This window comes from Spermophilus citellus, assembly GCF_964194105.1.
Source record: "Spermophilus citellus genome assembly, chromosome: 11".
Taxonomy (NCBI): Eukaryota; Metazoa; Chordata; class Mammalia; order Rodentia; family Sciuridae; genus Spermophilus; species Spermophilus citellus.
Genome location: NC_138192.1, coordinates 115069330 through 115091909, shown reverse-complemented (window position 1 = coordinate 115091909; position 22580 = coordinate 115069330). Strand labels below are relative to the sequence as shown.

The window sequence follows — 22580 nt, the reverse complement described above, 5'->3', positions numbered from 1 at the left end:
TATGTAACTCCAAGAAATTTAAAAATCAGAAGCAGGACTTTAGAAATCATTTCTACATGATGCTCAATCCTATGCAAATGCACAATTCCTACTTACCCTTTTAGCTCTGTCAACATTATCCCTGAAAGGGAAGAAGGCATCGGAGCTGAGCGAAACCTCACTTAGTTTGTCCACCCACTCTTTCTTCTCTGCCTCCGTTAGTAACTCAGGGACTTCCTCGAACAGCGCCTGCCACTTCAGCAAATCTTCACCCTGGTGGGAGTGAGGACAAGTTAGTCCAACACCATCTTTAGTTCTAACTGAAGAAGAGCATAGCAACAAGGCCAGAAACGCACTTGGGCATTTTAATGACACAACTGACATATTTTAAGAAGTTCTTTGATGTTTTTTAAAATATTTTCATTAAGGAAGAAAAGTGATTCTAAGTTTACCAAATACAGTCTATATCATTTTTACTTTCTAAATCAGTTTATTCCAAATATTTGCTCTCAAATCTCTTAAGTTAAATCCACTACTTTTCATTCCTGTACTAAAGCAAACAAATTCATTGGCCAAAGGGTTTCCAAAGCAATCCTCCATATCCAATCTAGGAAACAGATAACAGCCTAGCACTACATTTCCACATGATTTTAGACTCAGGTATAAAGTCAGATAGCGACAAATCAAAACACCATTCACGTTGCTAAAATGTTTGTATAAACTCCAAATTCATTAGTCCCCAACACAGTGGTACTAAGAAGTGGACCATTATGCCATGAAGGCTGTCATGAATTAGTACCTTGTGAAATGGCTTCAGGGGGCAAGTCCGCCTCTTTCGTCTGTGAGGACACAGTATCTGTCCCACCACTGCCAGCGATGCACCAAAAGGTGTCACCACTGAAGCACAGATTAGCCCTCACAAGACACCAAGTCTGTCAGCAATTTAACCTTAGAATTCTCAACGCCCAAAACTATAAGAAGTAAGTTTCTATGGTATAAATTAGCCAGTCTGTAATAACGTTGTAGCAGCACAGACAAGACAGTTATTCAAATTTTAAAGGGTACTTCCGTTTTGACTTTAGCATATTTTTATTCTTATTCATACATAAAGATTCTTCCAGGACTGTTAGTAGGTGTTTGCTGGGTAATAGCAAACTGAAAATTCCAAGTATCAAAGTGAAAAAGAAGAGTGTTTTAAGTACTTGGGGCACAGTGTGCAACCCCACTCTTCAATGACACTTGAATTGCTTCCTGGTCCTGAATGGACACTTTAGCATAGTCAATTCACCCATTCAAAAGAACACCTGGTTTTTGATTACCAGATCCATTTTCCATCCGATATTTTGTTAAGCACTTGCTGTGTCCAGAAACTCGGCTAAAATCCTTTCCTCTGGCAGGCTACCTGATGTTTGCAATTTAAAACCTCCCACATGCCTTCTTCAAAACAGAAGGCATTTAAAAACAGGAAAGACAACAAAACTATATGGAGCTGTTAATGCTGCTTGTTAGAAAGGTGCTGGGACAAGAAGAAAGCCACTAGTTACCTGCTATCAGGTAATTGTATTTATTGCTGGATACACACACCTATCATGCAGGAAAGCCTCATGCTCAGCACCTCAAGATGGATAAAAAACAATCCTAGTCATGAAAAGCTTATAATCCACAGAGGGAGTACAATCATCCAGAGTTAAACCAGTGGTTATAACTTAAAAACAAACAAACAAACAAACAAACAAACAAACAACAACAACAACAACAACAACAACAAAAAAAACAGAAGCTCTGGGGTTTCAAAAAAGGATAAAAAACGATGAAGTGAACCAAGAACAGCACGCCTGCAATCCCAGCCCCTCTGGAAGCTGAGACAGGAGGGTCTTAGTGAGACCCTGTCTCAACATAAAAAACAAAAGGGACTGGGGTGAGGGGAGGGGGGATAAAACAGGTAAGGGAGGGTGCAAAAAAAACAGTAAAAAGCTTCAGTTGTAAACAATATAGAATTTCAAGAAAAATGTCTTCTCTCTTGTGATGAAATTGAAGTTGATTACACATAAAAGGGTAAACAACAGTCTGATCAGAACCCAATGACAAGCCTTTTACCTCGCCAATAGTGCCAGTCACATATTGATCGATGGCATTGGAGATTTCTGCTCTCTTCACGCCTGTTTTAAATTTCATTGAGAGCACTTGTGGATGGTGTCTAAGCCACCAATAGTTCGCTTTATCCCCCGCCAGGCGTGTACAGTGTATCCGAGATTGCTGTCCTGCTCCGATGCCGACAACCTGGGAAGACAGACATTAAAATGAGCACCTACTGAAACAAACCTTTCTTCTCAAAGGATGTCAGCAGTGAAGCAATCATTCTGCATGGCCTTACTGGATTTCATCAGAATCTGAGTCCAAGACATCAAGAGCCACACCTTCCAAAATTGTTACCAGAGATTGGCAATCTTAACCTCTGGCAACCACTAAAGGATCTTTTAGGTCACATGCTAAGTAATATTCTCTTGCTTATACCCTCCCCTGAATTTATGGACCAAATAATTTAACAAATGTCAAGAGCCAAGCTGAAGACACTCTGAAAACAAAGGGCTCCCCATAGAGCTGAAGCTACAGCAAAATCAAGTTCACCGTCGAGTTAGGAGAGACCTTAATGATAAACCAGTTCAATCTTGTATTCTGTAGTTTGGATGCAGGGAAGTTTATTTTAATAGTAAGAAATGTTCTCCTACTCAGGCTTGAACTGTGTCTCCTATTATGATTATCTAGCCCTAAGTAACAGATCTTTCCTACACAGAGGTTATGCCAATAGAAAGGTATTTTACAAAAGTCAAAGGGCATTATATTTCTTAACTACTATTATAAGGGCATCTATGACATTATAAAAACTGTTACACTTACACTCCTGATAACTCTGATAATGTAACTAATATCATTAAAGATTCACATTCACAAATAGAGGCCGTGTCCTCACTGGCCCTTGTTATGGGAACAGCTTCTTAGCTCTTGCACCTCCTGGTGAGAGATTACTGGTTTCTGTCATCATCATGCTATTCACTGACATGTTCTGGATGCTCCAACATTTATTATGTATTAATCTCTTTAAGGCATTCATGTGTTTTTGTTTCTCTCAGAGAAGCACCCACCTCCCAGATAACTTTACAACCTGTTGCTTCCAAACCGAACTTTCACCTGGGACCCCCTGACTACTCCAAAACATTCCTAAAAGGGAAACTCAGACTGCTTGCCCATGTTGCCCCCTCTCAGCCCCAGGCAGCCAGAGTGGTCATGGTCCATTTCCCCTTGTAGCAGTAAAGGGTTCCCTAACCAGAAGGGGACTGTGGTAGTTGGGGGGTGAGGGGCAAAAGGACAGTCAGCTTCGGTAATGAATGATGGGGTCAGGAAAATGAGGGCTGATTCAGAAGGAAATAATACCTCCAGAGCACTTTCCCTTCCCCCAACCTGTTGACAAGGTTACCTGCCACTAGGGAACTGTTCCTCCCTTCAAGGAGCTGTTACTGAGTAGCCCCTAGAGGGCTTCATTCAGGCCCTCAGATCACTCCACATTTTGGGTCATTTAGGCAGGATGGGAAGACAGGGCATGAGAACAAAGCAAATCTAAAATCTATAAAGGGCAGGACATCCCCACTCCCCCGGGCAGCAACTTGGCCCCCTCCTCTGTACAGGAGTCTGTCTCTCTCTCTGTTCTATCCTTTAAAAATAAATAAATAAGAAATGTTCAACACAGATGCTCTTCAACTTATAGTGGGCTTATATCCCAATAAACCCACAGGAAGCTGAAAAGATCTTAAGTCAAAAATGCAGAGGCTGAGGCAGAAGGATTCCAAGTTTGAGACCAGCCTCAGCAACTTAGCAAGACTCTCTCTCAGAAATAAAAATTAAAAAGAAACTGGGGGTATAAAGTGGTTAAGCAGCCCTGGGTTCATACTCCTATACCAAAACAACAATAACAAGTACAAAGAAAGCCACTAAGTACACCTACCCTACTGAAAACCATGGCGCAGCATGGCTACCTCACACATGCTCAGAAGACTTACATTAGCTATCATGGGCAACATCATGTACATGAAGCCTTTTCTACATTGAAGTACTGAATATTTTAGTTTGTATTGAGAGCGAAAAACAGAAGGTAATCTGGCATGCTTAACACCCTCATCAAGCCCCCAAATCCTAAATGCAACTGCTGAATGTCTGGGACCATCTGCATCTTGACTAGGGCAGTGGTCACACAATGGTACACCTTGGGAAAACTGGTCTAACTACATTTTAAAAGGATCGAGTTTTACTGTGTACAGACCACGCTCCAATAGACCTGAATTTAAAAGCGTGGATGAACTCCTCTCTAGAAGTGTTTCTATACAACAGATTTGGGGGAAGACATTATAAAAGGCTGAGGATGTCACTCCATGGCAGAGCACTTGCCGTGTACCTGTAAGACCCTGGGTTTCGTCCCCATTACTGCAAAAACAAACAAAAAAAGAAAATAGGAATGTGAAAATACCCGGAAAGCTGCAAAAATAGAGCCTGCAGGGTGCCCAGACTATTCCTCCTTCCTCTCCACTGGAAGTACTACAGTGGGGGAAGGGAAGTGAAGGAACCAGATTTTCAACAGCTCACTGATCCAACACATTCCAGGCAAGAAGCACCACAACTAATTTTAGTACTTGGTTCCAAAACTCCTTCTTAATCATCATTAGTTTTAACAGTCTACACCAAGGTGCAGAGTAAATACTGACAAATCCAGAAGAAAAAAAACCTGGCAAGCGTTCCCTTTCAAGCTGTCCAGTACCAGAGGCAGATGGATATTTGAATATCATTTTGTAAAACAACAGTTCCCCTGAGGTGAATCTGATAGCCTGGTTACCTGCCCGTTCTTGGCATAGCACACGGAGTTAGACTGAGTGTACTTGACAGCAACGGTGGCCACGATGAGGTCTCTGAGGGCAGACTCCGGCACCTGAGACAAACACAGGATGGAAAAGTCACATCAGGCTTTTAAAACTTAACTTTAAGCTTCTTACGTGCCAGTTAAAGTAACAGACCTTTAATGTAGTTATGCCACTCAAATGGCAGAGTGAAATTAAATGTCCTGGCTATCCACTACCATGTTTTACTAAAAGGATCAACTATTTAACATATTCATGACAGAACTTGGCACAAGCCCAAGGTGTCACAGATGTAAACTAATGCCATTTTGCGGCAACTCTGGATTAAGCTCATGTACATCATGTGAGATATGAAATACTGCACTCCCAAACTGACCAATGATATCTTCTTGACAAGAATACCTTTCACTCTCTGGAGACATGGTAAAATTTATGTTGAGGAATATGGTTGAGATTAATTTTCACAGCTATTATAGACCTTTGTGGTGCAACAGCCAAAGCTGTTCCAGGAAAATCTAATAGGATCCTTTTCTGCTTTGCTGAGAATATGGTGAGCAGAACTATCCGCCCTAATGCAACAATATGTACCACAGTCAAAAATGCCACCATCTTTAATAGAAAGAGTGAACATGAACTGAAAAAAAGGACAGCAATCCACACTGGTAGGCTAAGTGGACACAAGATATGGCTGCAGCTTACTGAAATGTTAGTGACTGAAAAATGGTGAGTTGGATTTCATCAAAGTCACAGATTCTCTTTTGTGAAAGACCATTAAGAAGATGAAAAGAAAAACTGAAAACTCGGAGAAAGTACCTGCAAACTATAAAACTGGTTAAGAACTGTAAAATATTAAAAAAAATTTCAAAGCTCAGTAACAAAACAACAAGCCAATTTGATTAGAAAATGGGCAAATGATACAAAAGACATTTCGCCAAAAAGGTATACAGATGGCAAATGAGCACATAAAAAAATGTTTAACATCATGAGTTATCAGGAAATGTACATTAAACTTAAAGTCAGTGGTAAAAAGTGACACCAAAAGTTGGTAGAAACTGAATCATTCATCTGTTGTGGGTAGGAAGGTGAAATGGTATAGTCACTCTGGGAAACGCTTGGCCTGTTTTTAAAAACTAAACCTATAATTACCATGCCACAAAGCAATTAACCAACAAAATGAAAATTAAGTGTACAGGAAACCCAGCACACGAACGTACAATGAATGAAAATTATACAAAGGGAAAACAGATTAGCAGTTGTCCAAGGTTAAGGAGGGGTTGGCGCAGCAGGAAAGTGAGTCTGGCTATAGAGGAGCAGGAGGGACCCTGGTGGTAATGGCAATGAAGTTCTGTATCTCAACTTTATGGCTATAGGTCTGGACTACATGTAGTTCTGCAAGAAGTTATCACTAGGGCAAAGGGGACAATGGGGACACAAGAACTCTTAAGTGTGGACCTACAATTTTGTTTTTAAATCTCAAAATTAAAAATTTGATTAAAAACATTTTTAGAATTTATAAAAGATTTATTATTCTAAGATTACTAATGTTATATGCCCTTTCTTATCTCTATCTGCTGTCTGAGTCATCAACTACAAATTTGATTCTTTAGGTTCCAGGAAAGATTAATAATGAGAGCCAGCCACCGAGGTGTCTACCTTCAAATATATCCCTGCTTTTCTGAGTTATAGCCAGAAATATGAGGAAATGAGAAAAAGTGGTGAGAGTGAGGAAATCTAACAAACTTTAAGAAAAATGGGAAAAGAGAAAATAATTCAAACATGTTCAATATTAATACACACTCGTTCCACTGTCCAGCTATTGCAGGACTGAACCTGTTCCAGACCTAGTAATAAAAACTAATGATTTTGAAGCAGAAATGTTAACAAAATTTGCTGTAAAACAAGGGGGACAGAGGATGCAGAATATAAAGAAAAATAAAACTATCACTCTCATCCTTAAGTTTCCAAATTGCTACTAAGAATACTTAGGAAAAAGAAAAAAAAAATTGGCTAAGAAATTAAGATCATACCCTCCACCCTTGTAAAAAATACTCAGACACAAAACCTATCAAAAATTGCTGAATTATTAATCAGTCCAATACCTCTGGACCTATTAAAAAAAAAACAAAACTTGAAAAAGTGACACTCTCAACAGGAACAACTGCCAACATAACTACCATGGAATCTATGTCCATACCCACTCAATGTTTTAAAAAATACATTGGATTAGGATACAAGCACTTGCCTGCATGCAGGACGCCCTGGGTTCCATCCCCAGCACTGCAAAATAAATAAATTTCTTCAAAAAAATTAACCAACCAGGTCAATAAAGTGATTCAAAATTAAAAAAAAAAAAAGGGGAGCCTCTAATGCTAATGCAAAATACTGTTTCTATATGGAAATTGCAGAACCTCACAGACCTGATAAAGAATGGACTCCCAAGGGCTCAAAGATATCCCTATGTACAATGTCTACATGTTTCTTTGCATTGAAGCAATGCTAATTTTAAAAAAAAAGGAAAAAATATACATTAAATCAATAAAGAAAAACAAGAAAGATATCTTATTCACCCCATGCTTAATAGACAAAACTATCCTGATAAACACTTTAAAGCTTATTTTCAGTCATTCTAGGTGCATCCCCATGAATGAGAACTTCTTCTTCTGCCTTAGTAAACCGCTTGCAGAAAGACCAATCCTTTTCTGGGAATGACAAAAAGATGGACCCAGAGCTCAGACAACAGCAAATACTGACAGGCAAAGATTCTAGAGATTCGAGCAGGAAAAAATAAGCCTGACAACCTATGCTTTCCCCTCAAGGCACTTTCCAATAAGCTGGGCATAGATGCTGCCATCTTTACAGAGCTAAAGACACACTTAAGAGTCCAGAGGAGAGGATACTAATGGATGCCCATGGCTTCTGCAGAGCAGAGCTGACCCATCAACAGACCAGTCCTCACAAACTGAAGCCCGTATTCCAAACAGCTCAACTCCTGATTGACACCTTTTACCTGCCTGCCAGAAGTATAAATTGGCCTTCTGGAGCAAAATGCCACCATCGAGACCCTCAAAATCTCTCTCCAGGTTTTCATACCAAACCAAACCAGAAAACAAAGCGGTGATACCTTTAAAGCACTAGAAAATCCAGGCACTGTGGTACACACATACTTAGGATCCCAGTAACTCAGAAGGCTGAGGCACAAAGACCCCCAAGTTCTAGGCTTGCCTCAGCAACTTAATGAGACCTTGTTTCAAAGTAAAAAGATAATATAAAAAGGCCTGGGAATCTAACTCAGTGGCAAATCACCCCTACGTTCAATCCTTAGTAACACAAAAATAAATAAAGTAAGCAAATCACTGGAAAAAACAGTACAATTTTAGACATCACATAATTGTGACATTCAGTCACAAAATATCCTTCCAAATTGAAAGCCCAATAAAGATTTTTAGTGTCTGGGGGGTATAGTTCTGGGTTCAATTTCTATCACCAAAAAAAGAAAAAAAGTTATTTCATGGGCTAGGGTTGTGGCTCAGTGGTAGAGTGCTCACCTAGTATGCATGAGGCACTGGGTTTGATCCTCAGCACCACATAAAAATAAAATAAAGATATTGTGTCCACCTAAAACTAAAAATTTAATATTTTTTAAAAAAGTTATTTCAGAAAATAAATAATAGTTCATCCACTTTCCTAATGTGTACGCTGGGCAATTTTTTTTTTTTTTTTTTTTTTGGTGGGGAGTACTGGAGATTGAACTCGGGCAATTCCACTGAGCTACATCCCTAGTCCTCACTAAGTTAATGATGTTGTCTTTGAACTTGGGATCCTCCCACCTCAGCCTCCCAAGTTGCTAGAATTACAGGTGCATGTCACTGAGCATGCTCACTTGAGCACATTTTTAAACTGAATCTAATGTCACAATTATGTGATATTTACAAGAGATGACAGACATTGCTCCTAGTGCCCTGAGATTAAATGAGATAAAATACATAAGCTTCCCCAAATCACCATTATCCTAATACATTCCTCCTACAAAGAGTCAAGCAGTACAAGTATAAAAACTGTCTACACAATGACACTGAGAACAGCACTGAGAACAAGCACTGAGAAGCAACCTAAATATCCATCGCAGTACAAAGATTATATCCATTTGCATACAGTTGCAGATATGGCCCTTAATGTTAATTTATAAATGCTAAAAACAGACCTACTAAAGTTACTAGCATTCAGTTGAGATATTTTCAAACTTACCTCTTTATTCTTGGTAACAACATTGCTAAATAATGATTTGTCGATGACACCATTATTTCTCTTCTGGCTTAAACGAAGACCAAAGAGAGTTCGAACTTCATTCTCATCTGGTTTGTAAGACTGGTCCATCTAAGACACAAATTTTAAAAGTTAATAGTATTAGATACACATCTTTAAATTTTTGCATTTAATTTGTGTTTAAAAGATTTCATTCTACGTAAAATTACATTCATTTTCCTAATGCAAACATGAGATTGTTTTAATATAGATATAATACAACACCCAGGCATCAATATTTTGCTCCAAAGTGTTTAGGTATTAAGTTACAACTTATATACAACATATGAAAAGCAATTATTCCAAAATGGAAGGGAGACCAGTAGAATAGAGAAAGGGCACAGGGAGAGGTAAAAGGGGAATGGGAGGGGGAAAGGAGAGGTACTAGGAAACAAAACTGACCAAATTATATTGTTATATCATGTGCACATACAAATGTTAATGAAATCATTATTTTGTATAACTGTAGAGCACCAATTAAAAAAGTGTGGGGAATGTATAAATAAGAAAAAAAAAAAATAAAAATAAAACCAATTATTCCAGGAAGCGTGTGTTCTCAGTTACATTAACTACTGTAGCAAAAAATACTACATTCTAAGCCAGGCACGGTGGCACATGCCTGTAATCCCAATGGCTCAGGAGGCTGAGGCACAACCAACTCAGTCAGACCCTATATCTGAATAAAATACAAAATAGGGCTGGGGATGTGGCTCAGTGGTCGAGTACCCTTGAGTTAAATCCCCGGTAACCAAGGGGAAAAAAAAAAATTACATTCTAGTTTTTCTTTCTTTCTAAAAATCTATTATAAAATACCTAGCTAACATTGGAATTAGAAGTTAAACTGGAGAAAATAGAACTGGCATTCTGTGCCTTTGCTGTCTGGAAGGGAACTTGTCATTTACTATGATCTTCTCTCAAATTTTGAACCCTTTGTAAAGGGAGTTGAGCATCCTTGAACTTTGGTATCTGATTCCTGAAACCAATCCCCTTAAGATACTCAGGAACAACAAATTGTACACTTAGCAACTTCCAGCATATAAAGTTGGGATTCTACAGATTTTCTAATAAGACCTTGTGGGAAATTGTATTATGAATTTTTACTTTCATAGGCTGATCGTACTGATACAGAAGAATTCATAAAAATCAGTAAGGAAAGACCTCAAGAACCTCATAGAAAAACAGATATAGAAAATGAATAGTTCATTCCAAAAAAAAAAAGTAAAAATACTCTTAAATATGAAGATGGTCACTCCAAACAATGAGAGATTAAAACTGCAATGAGATGCTACATTCACCTATCTGTGAAGATTAAAAAGTTAAAAACATACAGTGTTGTCAATATACTGAGAAAACAGGCACTCTTACAATGCCCATTAGCACATTAAATTGGTTATACAGCCAAGTGTGATGGCACGCCTGTAATCCCAACAGCTCAAAAGGCTGAGGCAGGAGGATTGCAAGTTCAAAGCCAGCCTCAGCAACTTAGCAAAGCTTTAAGGACTGTAGTGAGACTATCTCAAAATAAAAAACAAAAAGGGCTGCAGATATGGCTTAGTGGTAAGCACCCCTGGGTTCAATCAAAAAAATAAACATATGAATTGGTTGTGTGACCTCTAAGAGGGGTAGGATCTATCAGAATCATCAATATATACAACCTGTGATTCAGTCCTATTTCAGCTTCTAGGACTTTTTCAAGTTATTCACTGAAGAGGTGTGTGCAGAGGTGACTGGTGACTGGCTAGTAAGTTAAGATGTACAGAATGGGAAAAACTCCTAACTCAGAAGCAGAGTATACCTGTCTCAGTAAGAAAACAAAAAAAGAAATGCAAGTGCTATTGTTTGATGAATATGTATATGCTATTTCAAGAAAGATAAGCAAGAAAGTTACTTCTAAAAAAGGAAATACAGTAGCAAAAAAGGATGAGAAGATTTTCTCATCCAACAACACACTCTTTGAACAGGAAACCACATCAAATTCTTAAAAAAAAAAAAAAAATCATGAATAGAAAGGAAGTTATATCCTTACCTTAAGCCCCCAAATTAATAAGAAACTGCAGGATTAAGGATAAAGATGTTACAGTGGAGAAGAATAAATTAAGGTGTCTGCATAAAGGAAAGTTAAACAAGGGGAAAGAGAAACACAAAATAAGAGCAAATAAATGTTTCCAATTAATTTCACTAACCTGGAGAACACAGTAGTTTCCATTTTTCTTTTTACAAAGTATTTTCAAGGCTTCTTCTTCGTATCCTGGGGCAACAATACCATCAGACACCTAGAAGTACATTAAATGTTAGTTTCTATATTTTACAAAAATGATTGAAAAATCTAGCAAAAATTATTTGTCTTAAATATTATAGCATTTACAAGTTTCTACCAACAGATAATGCTGATACTAAAATTCTTTAAACTTTATTTTAATAGAATTATTTTCTACAACTGACCCTATCTCCTTGCTTTTCTTGTAATTTTGTTGTTGTCGTTGGCTAGTTTTCTTCAGTTTTAACTAAGTACATGAGGGTTTGCTCTACTACATGTACCACAGGAAGAAAACCCAATTCTTACTATTCTTTTCACAAGGTGATGTTCTGCACTAAGTGCAGCAGGTTCTAGCCCAGGCTCTGTCAGGACCTGGTTCAAGAGCATCAGGTAAAGCCTGCTCTTCCACAGCAAGACAAACAGACCAGATGCAACCAGAGATATAACTTTTTCCTTTTCTGTTTCCCCAACACCAATGGCAACATCACCTTTGTGGAATGTTTGCTAGGTATTCAAAGCAATTTATATTTTTTTCCCATTATGGTCTCTTTCAGGATCTACAAAGGTATTTCATTAGCAACCAAGATGGCCCGGCTCTTCAGAAACAGCAACTTTGGCAATAATACTCACTAGAGAGCTTAAAAGAATTACATATATAAAGAAAAACTACCCAAACACCAGATATCCATGTAAAATCAATTTACTACATCTCAAAATTAGAAAAATAAGCATTCATGCACTACATAAAATATATGAACATTCTACATGATAAACTTCACTAATTTATAGCAGGTATAAATATAAATACTATATAGGTTATAGCTTCAAAAAACACTATGAATGAATAATTCTTTACTCAGTTACACACAGATCAAAATACATGAATGTCCACTTACTTCTCTGGAGATAATTTTCGCAGTTGGGACATCACAAACATCAGATAATGCAACAAAATCACCAAAAGAAGACATCCTATCAGCACCTGTAAATAAAAATTAAAATAAGGTATTCACTCACACTCACAAAGAAAATGACATTTAAAACATGCCTATATAATAGGCAATTGTGCGACCCCGGAGATCCGGGCTGACTGATCCCCGCGGCCTGCCCCGCGGCTACAGAAGGCAGGCGCTGCAGAGAAGCGATTAATTAGCAAGCAGGGAGGAAAGTGGCTGCCATTCGGTGGAACCCCGCAGGCCAAGCCCGCACTGACCCCCAGGCTGAGTACAGGATTTCAGACTGGGAAGGAAGGGAAGGAAGCGATACAGTCCCGTCCCCCACAACGGAAACTCCACCAAGGCAATCAGCGGCCACCATCTTGGAGAGCTGAAGTATCCACCGCCACTCTCCGACAGACTGCAACAATAAAACAGGTCTGTGTCACTCAGCCCATCCCCCATACATCGGGGGATCCGCATAAAACCTCTCCTAGGCTTTCCGGGGGAGGGAATATCAGAGTGAGCCCGCATAAAGACTAGGGGAAAACTAGAGACACCTGACCTTCAACTCCCCCTCCCATCAGCAGCCAAAATGACACCTGTCTAGCCAGCGCTGGGGGAGGGGCAAGCAGAAAAAAATCAAAACGCTAGAGTGCCGGGGCTCCCAATAGCCAATTGTGCGACCCCGGGGATCCGGGCTGACTGATTCGCCCGGCCTTCCTCGCGGCTACAGAAGGCGGGGCACCGCAGAGAAGTGATTAATTAGCAAGCAGGGAGAAAAGTGGCTGCAATTCTGTGGAATCCTGCCGGATGAGCCCGCACTGACCCCCAGGCTGAGTGCGGGATTTCAGAGGGGGAAGGAAGCGGTACAGTTCTATCCCCCACAACGGGAACAAAACAATAGAGTGCCGGGGTCCCCAATAGACACCCTCCACACCCAACAAACGGCAGGTCCAGAGTACAGTTTGAACTGCTGAGAGCCATCACTCAGGGGAAATCTGGTCTAGCAGGAGAAATCAAGACTAGCAGGAGAAACTAGGGGACTAGAGGCCAGGCCCTCGCGACTGGGAGACTGGAAACCGCAGGCCTGCCGGCGACAGTTACACCACTGCCCGCGTAACTGGGCGGTAGGAGAACGCCCGCCCGCCGACTACCGACCGCTGGACTGGATGCCTAGAGATCGCCCGCCCACAGGCGACAGCCGGCCCGCTGCCCGCGCGACTGGGCGGCCGGAGTCCACTTCCCCGCCGCGACCAATCACCCGCCCGCTGCCTGAGATACTGGGCAGCTGGAGACTGCCCGCCTGCCTCGACAGGGAGCTGAAACCAAACAGAGACAGTCCAGTCACACAGCCCCATTAGGACACCCCAGCAAGGAGCCTGGGGCCCGTCATAGCAGAGTAGTGATGTCACTGGAACCCGGCCGTCGGAATTCCTTCCCAGCAGAATCCACGTTAGCAGGCACAGTTTAACAACACAAAGAAGAAACAACAGAGTAATACAGAACCAAAACAAATCTATAGAAAGAGCAGAAACACGGCAATCAAATAGAGCTAGAAAGTAACGTGGACAACATGAGAAAACAAGGGAAAAAAGGAGTACAAACAATGCAGGACAACTTAATTCTACAGGAGGACATAGAAACATCAGAAGCAGGGATAGGGAAAGAACTCAAGGCATACCTAACTCGAATGGAAAGGAATATTAGGGAAGACATGAGACAGCAAGTCCAAGCAATAAAAGTATATTTTGAAAATGAATTAAACAAACAAATTCAAATGGCAAAGAACGAGCTCTACCAGGAGATAGAGAGCTTAAAAAAAAATCAAACAATAATCCTAGAATTGCAGGAAAATATAAACCAAATTAAAAACTCAAACGAGAATATTACAAACAGACTTGATCAAGTAGAAGTCAGAACATCAGATAATGAAGACAAGGTTTATCAACTTGAAAAGAATATAGTCAACACAGAAAAGATGCTTAAATCCCACGAGCAATCTATTCAAGAGATATGGGATGTCATTAAAAAACCAAATTTGAGGTTCATCGGGATAGAAGAAGGCACAGAGACTCAAACCAAAGGAATGGACAGCATATTAAATGAAATAATTCTAGAAAACTTCCCAGAGATGAAAGATGAAATGGATTGCCAAATCCTGGAAGCCTACAGGACCCCAAACACTCAAAACCATAATAGACCAAATCCAAGATATATAATTATGAAGATAGCCAACGTACAGAACAAGGAGAGAATATTAAAAGCTACAAGAGAAAGGAGGCAGATTACATTCAGGGGTAAACCAATTAGGTTAACGACTGATTTCTCATCACAGACTTTGAAAGCGAGAAGATCCTGGAACAATGTATTTCAAACGCTGAAAAATAATGGATTCCAACCAAGAATACTGTATCCAGCAAAATTAAGCTTCAGATTTGATAATGAAATTAAAATCTTTCACGATACACAAAAGCTAAAAGAATTCGCAGCAAGAAAACCAGCACTGCAAAGCATTTTGAGCAAAATACTACAAGAAGAGGAATTGAAAAATAGTGCCCAAAACTAACGGCAGGAGGTATCTTAGTAAAGGGGGAGGAAAATAACCAAAAAGTAAAACCAGCCAAACTAAAATAAATAAATAAAGAAGCATGACTGGAAGTACAAATCATATCTCAATTGTAACCTTAAATGTTAATGGCCTAAACTCACCAATCAAGAGACATCGGCTAGTAACCTGGATCAAAAAAATAAATCCAACAATATGCTGCCTTCAAGAGACTCATATGATAGGAAAAGACATACACAGGCTGAAGGTAAAAGGTTGGGAAAAATCATACCACTCACATGGCCCTCGGAAGCAAGCAGGAGTGGCCATACTCATATCGAATAAAATCAACTTTAAACCTAAGTTAATCAAGAAGGATAAAGAAGGACACTATATACTGTTAAAAGGAACCATCCACCAACAAGACATAACAATTATCAATTTGTATGCACCAAACAATGGAGCTGCAACATTCATAAAACAAACTCTCCTCAAGTTCAAGGTCAAATAGACCACAACACAATAATTATGGGTGACTTCAACACACCGCTCTTGCCATTAGACAGATCCTCTAGACAAAAACTGAATAAAGAAACTATAGAACTCAACAGCACAATCAATAACCTAGACTTAACCGACATATATAGAATATATCAACCATCATCAAGTGGATACACATTCTTCTCAGCGGCACATGGATCCTACTCAAAGATAGACCATATATTATGCCACAAGGCAACTCTTAGTAAGTATAAGGCGTGGAGATAATACCATACATCATATCTGATCACAACGGAATGAAATTGGAAATCAATGATAAAAGAAGGAAGGAAAAATCCTACATCACATGGAAAATGAACAATATGTTACTGAATGATCAATGGGTTACAGAAGACATAAAGGAGGAGATGAAAAAATTCTTAGAGACAAATGATAATACAGACACAACATACCAGAATCTATGGGACACAATGAAAGCAGTTTTAAGAGGGAAATTCATTTCTTGGAGTTCTTTCCTCAAAAAAAGAAAAAACCAACAAATAAATGAACTCACACTACACCTCAAAAACCTAGAAAAGGAAGAGCAAAACAACAGGAAATGTAGTAGAAGACAAGAAATAATTAAAATTAGAGCAGAAATCAACGAAATTGAAATGAAAAAAACCATTGAAAAAATTGATAAAACTAAAAGTTGGTTCTTTGAAAAAATAAAAAAATAGACAGGCCCTTAGCCATGCTAACGAAGAGAAGAGAAATTACCAACATACGGGATGAAAAAGGCAATATCACAACAGATACTACAGAAATACAGAAGATAATTAGAAAGTATTTCGAAACCCTATATTCCAATAAAATAGAAGATAGTGAAGATATCGATAAATTTCTTAAGTCATATGATCTGCCCAGATTGAGAAAGGAAGACACACACAATTTAAACAGACCAATAACAAAGGAAGAAATAGAAGAAGCTATCAAAAGACTACCAACCAAGAAAAGCCCCGGACCGGATGGGTATACAGCGGAGTTCTACAAAACCTTCAAAGAAGAATTAATACCAATACTTTTCAAGCTATTTCAAGAAATAGAAAATGAAGGAGCTCTTCCAAATTCATTCTATGAGGCCAACATCACTCTGATTCCAAAACCAGACAAAGACACTTCAAAGAAAGAAAACTACAGACCAATATCTCTAATGAACTTGGATGCAAAAAATTCTCAATAAAATTCTGGCAAATCGAATACAAAAACATATCAAAAAACTTGTGCACCATGATCAAGTAGGATTCATCCCTGGGATGCAAGGCTGGTTCAATACACGAAAATCAATAAATGCTATTCACCACATCAATAGACTTAAAGACAAGTACCATATGATCATCTCGATAGATGCAGAAAAAGCATTTGACAAAGTACAGCATCCCTTTATGTTCAAAACACTAGAAAAACTAGAGATAACAGGAACTTACCTCAACATTGTAAAAGCTATATATGCTAAACCTCAGGCTAGCATCATCCTAAACGGAGAAAAACTGAAGGCATTCCCTCTAAAATCTGGAACAAGACAGGGATGCCCTCTATCACCACTTCTATTCAATTTAGTTCTCGAAGTACTAGCCAGAGCAATTAGACAGACAAAAGAAATTAAAGGCATAAAAATAGGAAAAGAAGAAATTAAATTATCGCTATTTGCGGATGACATGATAATATACTTAACAGACCCAAAAGGGTCTACAAAGAAGCTGCTAGAGTTAATAAATGGATTCAGCAAAGTGGCAGGTTATAAAATCAACATGCGTAAATCAAAGGCATTCCTGTATATCAGCAACAAAACCTCTGAAATGGAAATAAGGAAAACCACTCCATTCACAATATCCTCAAAAAAAATAAGATACTTGGGAATCAACCTAACAAAAGAGGTGAAAGATTTATACAATGAAAACTACAGAACCCTAAAGAGAGAGATAGAAGAAGATCTCAGAAGATGAAAAAATGTACCCTGTTCATGGATAGGCAGAACTAACATCATCAAAATGGCGATATTACCCAAAGTTCTCTACAGGTTTAATGTGATGCCAATCAAAATCCCAATGGCATTTCTTGTAGAAATAGATAAAGCAATCATGAAATTCATATGGAAAAACAAAAGACCCAGAATAGCAAAAGCAATTCTAAGAAGGAAATGTGAATCTGGAGGTATAGCGATACCAGAGTTCAAACTGTACTACAAAGCAATAGTAACAAAAACAGCATGGTAGTTGTACCAAAACAGGCAGGTGGACCAATGGTACAGAACAGAAGACACAGAGACTAATCCACAAAGTTACAACTATCTTATATTTGATAAAGGGGCTAAAAACATGCAATGGAGGAAGGATAGCATCTTCAACAAATGGTGCTGGGAAAATTGGAAATCCATATGCAACAAAATGAAATTGAATCCCTTTCTCTCGCCATCCACAAAAGTTAACTCAAAATGGATCAAGGAGCTAGATATCAAATCAGAGACGCTGCGTCTGATAGAAGAAAAAGTTGGCTCCGATCTACATATAGTGGGGTCGGGCTCCAAATTCCTTAATAGGACGCCCATAGCACAAGAGTTAATAACAAGAATCAACAAATGGGACTTACTTAAACTAAAAAGTTTTTTCTCAGCAAGGGAAACAATAAAAGAGGTAAATAGAGAGCCTACATCCTGGGAACAAATTTTTACCCCTCACACCTCAGATAGAGCCCTAATATCCAGAATGTACAAAGAACTCAAAAAATTAAATAATAAGATAGCAAATAACCCAATCAACAAATGGGCCAAGGACCTGAACAGACACTTCTCAGAGGAGGACATACAATCAATCAACAAGTACATGGAAAAATGCTCACCATCTCTAGCAATCAGAGAAATGCAAATCAAAACCACCCTAAGATACCATCTCACTCCAGCAAGATTGGCAGCCATTATGAAGTCAAACAACAATAAGTGTTGGCGGGGATGTGGGGAAAAGGGTACACTTGTACACTGCTGGTGGGACTGCAAAATGGTGAGGCCAATTTGGAAAGCAGTATGGAGATTCCTGGGAAAGCTGGGAATGGATCCACCATTTGACCCAGCTATCGCCCTTCTCGGACTATTCCCTGAGGACCTTAAAAGAGCGCACTGTAGGGATACGGCACATCAATGATTATAGCGACACAATTCACAATAGCTAGACTGTGGAACCAACCTAGATGCCCTTCAATAGATGAATGGATAAAAAAAATGTGGCATCTATACACAACGGAGTATTATGCAGCACTAAGAAATGACAAAATCATAGAATTTGCAGGGAAATGGATGGTATTAGAGCAGAGTATGCTAAGTGAAGCTAGCCAAGCCCTAAAAAACAAATGCCAAATGTCTTCTTTGATATAAAGGGAGCAACTAAGAACAGAACAGGAAGGAAGAGCATGAGGAAAAGACTAACAGTAAACAAAGACGAATGGGGGGAGAGAAAGGGAGAGAGAAGGGAAAGCATATGGAAATGGTAGGAGACCTTCAATGATACACAAAATTATAAGAGGTTATGAGGGGCAAGGGGGAGGGGGTAAAAAGGGGAGAGAATTGAACAACAGCAGAGGAGATAGAGAGGGAAGATGGGAGGGGAGGGGAGGGGAGGGGGGATAGTAGGGGATAGGAAAGGTAGCAGAATACAAGAGTCACTAATATGCCATTATGTAATAATGTGAGTATGTAACAGTTGTGATTCTGCAATCTGTATTTGGGGTAAAAATGGGAGTTCAAAACCCCATTGAGTATAATGTATGAAAGATGATATATCATGAGCTCTGTAATGTTTTGAACAATGAATAAAAAAAAAATGCCTATATGATCATATAAAAATTCGTTTTTCTTATTGTTTACGTATGACAAATAACAGATCCATCAATGTCATTTAACTGAAGCAATCAGCAAGCTTTCATCAATTTTACCTTCTAGAATGGCACTGAACAATTTTTCTGTGAAGGGCCAGACCGTAAACATTCTTTAAGCTTTGCATTTAGTGTTCTCTATTGCAACTACTCAGATCTGCAGCTGGAGTTCAAAATCAGCCACTAAAAATACACAAAAATGCATGTGGCCGGGATCTAATCAAACATTATAAATATAGGAAACAGGCTGGATTCAGTCTGAAGGTTATAGTTTGTTGACTCTGCTATAGATGATAAACTACAATAGGTTTTTCAATAATCTTTTATACAATTACAATAAAAACATCTTTTATACAATTACAATAAAAACTCAAGAATTAGATATTTCTGATGCATATAAAACAATATAATTTTATAGTTAAAGTAATATATAGTTTTATCATATAATAATCAAAATGCATTCAATGTCAAATTATATATACAAAATTCCATTTATCACATTAAAATCTAACATAATTTTATGAACAAGTTTGTTCCAAGGTACTCATACTCATTCTTAAGTATTAATAAAAACAAATATAACTTGAAATTTTATACGGAAACAACGACATCACTATTTTATTCTGTTTAGGATAAAATATTGCTTTTTCTCCCCCCAAAATAAAAATCCTATTAGTCTCACCTCTTGCTCTTGCATATGCAGTTGATATGGGTGTAAGGGTTTTATACATGTCATAGACCATGCAGACTTTGGCCTCATCTTCACTGAGTGGAATTCCAACCGCAGCTCCTATAGCGAAAACCACAAAATAATCAATAAACTTAAAGCCTCAAGTTGCTAGTAGTCAACTCCTAAATCAAGACTTTTTTAAACGTCTAGTCTATGCAGCACATTTTTTTTACCACCTGTGCCAAATAAAATTCTACTTATCCACAAAATTAAACACCAAAAATAGAGTTGCTGGGTGAGCCAAGGCAGCAGGAGGGTAGGGTTGGGGCTTTAATCTCCTCTCTAGCCTCTGCAAACAGAGTCACTGAAACTTGATAGCACCCAGTGTGTAGGAAGCTGGGCTACTTCCTTATTGACTCTTTCTGTTTTGCTTGGTAACACACATCAATTATTTCTTCCCTGATCCTATTGCTTTAACAAGTAATAAATACTGAGAAATAATTATATGTTGCACTGTCAGCAAAGCTGGTGATATGTGTGTGTGTCCATATGTATATTCTTAATTCTATAACATATATGTGTGTGTGTGTGTGTGTGTGTGTGTGTGTGTGTGTGTGTACATATGAATTAGGGTTTAATTCAGAAGCAAAAAGGTATCTCATACAATGGCTATAAAAAGTTGTAGTAGTTCGGGCCTGTAATCCCAGCAATTTGTGAGACTAAGGCAGGAGGATTGCAAGTTCCAGGACAGCCTTAGCATCTTAGTGAGACTCTGTCTCAAAATAACATTTAAGCAAAAGGGTTGGAGATGTAGCCCAATGGTAGAGTGCCCCTGGGTTCAATCCCCAGTAATGGGGCAGGGGGGCGGGGGGAGCTACAGATGAAGTGTCCTAAGAACAACTTCTTCATGTTTTATTAAGATTCATTTTTAAACATGGAAAAATATTTGATTGATAAAATCATGCTTACACAGTAAAAAAGGCCTGATTTTCCTATCTCATAATACTGTCAAATAATTATATGTGTTATCATATTTTATGATATTATTATATTGATCCTATTATCACTAGACTCACTGAAACCTTCACAGAACACCTAGATTCACATTAGAGCGGGTCAAGTATACAAAAGCATATAAAAGGATTTTAAAAGAAACACATGGTGAGCAGCTCCAGAGCATTCAGGAACACAGTGCTTTACCTGCTGGGCTAACGTGTTTGAAGGAGGCTGCGGCTGGAATGTCTAAAGCTTCTCTGAGTTCCTTCACCAGCTGCCATGCATTCAAAGCATCACACAGGTTTATGAATCCAGGCGCTCCGTTGAGAACTGTATACAAGCACACATACACTTTACAGTCCTTAAAAAATAAAACTTACCAAGTCTACACAAATGTTTCAAGTAAAGTACAATTAAGAGCAAAGAGACACTAACATATAGGAACTTGACAAAGAAAAACAAAGCAGCTGAGCCTGAGCTCATACACCGGTGCTAGGCACACACACTGCTGGAGGGCCAGATCCAGCCAGACTAGTCATCAATCAACAATAGAGTTTCAGGTAGGAGGAATCGGGACAAGACTAGAAATCAGTCAGAGAACCATGTAAATTCAGAATTGAGATAACTGTTGTAATTAAAGAGTACATATTGAAAATTTTACAATTTGTCAATTGAAAAAAATATACTACAAGCTAAAGCAAGAGGTGGAAGGAAAGGAGAAAGAAAGAAGAAATTCTTTTGCAGCAGAAGCAGTAGATGGCCTAAAGCTAAATCGCAGTTAGGAAGAGCCTGCAACTTCAGAGTCTAGCATTAACTATTTTCCTACCTTTGGCATGAGCTAGTATCTCTCATGAATAAACATAAGATTTGCATATAAGCAAACAGTGAGCCAGCACTAACTAAAAACAAAGCTGCATGATTTCATTTCCCTCATGTTATCTTGAATAGTAGAGACTTTTTTGAAAAAAGTAAAAACCTTGCACAAAATGTTTGCTAACTGCCTACCACATTAGTGGCTGCTCAGGCACTTGGGATACATCAGTGAATAAAGGCGCCCTTCTTACCTCTCCCCCATATCATTGTCTTCAGTAAGCTTATGAGGGAGGCAAACAAACTAAGCAATGAAAGGAAACAAGCTATTAAGCCATGAAAAGACGTGGAGGAACTTAAATGCCCATGGCTGAGGGTGGTATTGGGGTTTAAAACCAAGGGTCCTCCACCACTGAGTTACATCCTCAGCACTTTGAATTTTGAGACTGAGTCTTGGTAAGTTGCCAAGGCTGGCCTTGAAGTTGACATCCTCCTGCCTCAGCCTCCTGAGTAGCTGACATTACAGGTGTGTACCACCTGTATTTTATCTCAGATACTTCCTCCCTGTAATTTATAGTCCTCATTTGGGTTCTGAGGCAAAAAATATCTTCATGTACTTTCAGTTCTCGTACTTTCCATTATCAAAAGCATTTTCACTAGTACGATATAAAAGTCTTGATTTATTGTTCCCTTATTTTAGTGTGTGGGGGTATGAATGTTGTTTTTTTTTTCTTATTATGTTTTATGGTAAATATGGCAGAGGTGGCTCTGGGTA

General features: G+C 38.7%; 1 protein-coding gene across 1 annotated transcript in view; it reads right to left on the bottom strand.

The window, feature by feature from the left end:
* Positions 1–22580, bottom strand: part of ATIC (5-aminoimidazole-4-carboxamide ribonucleotide formyltransferase/IMP cyclohydrolase) — a 33846-nt gene that overhangs the window by 411 nt on the left and 10855 nt on the right. Inside the window, exons 8-15 of the mRNA XM_081260635.1 lie at positions 21200–21325; positions 20012–20119; positions 12339–12424; positions 11369–11458; positions 9129–9257; positions 4862–4954; positions 2077–2259; positions 97–252 (exon numbers count right to left, since the gene is read on the bottom strand). Of these exons, the coding sequence (XP_081116761.1) occupies positions 97–252; positions 2077–2259; positions 4862–4954; positions 9129–9257; positions 11369–11458; positions 12339–12424; positions 20012–20119; positions 21200–21325 (971 nt within the window). The remainder of the gene's footprint in view (positions 1–96; positions 253–2076; positions 2260–4861; positions 4955–9128; positions 9258–11368; positions 11459–12338; positions 12425–20011; positions 20120–21199; positions 21326–22580) is intronic.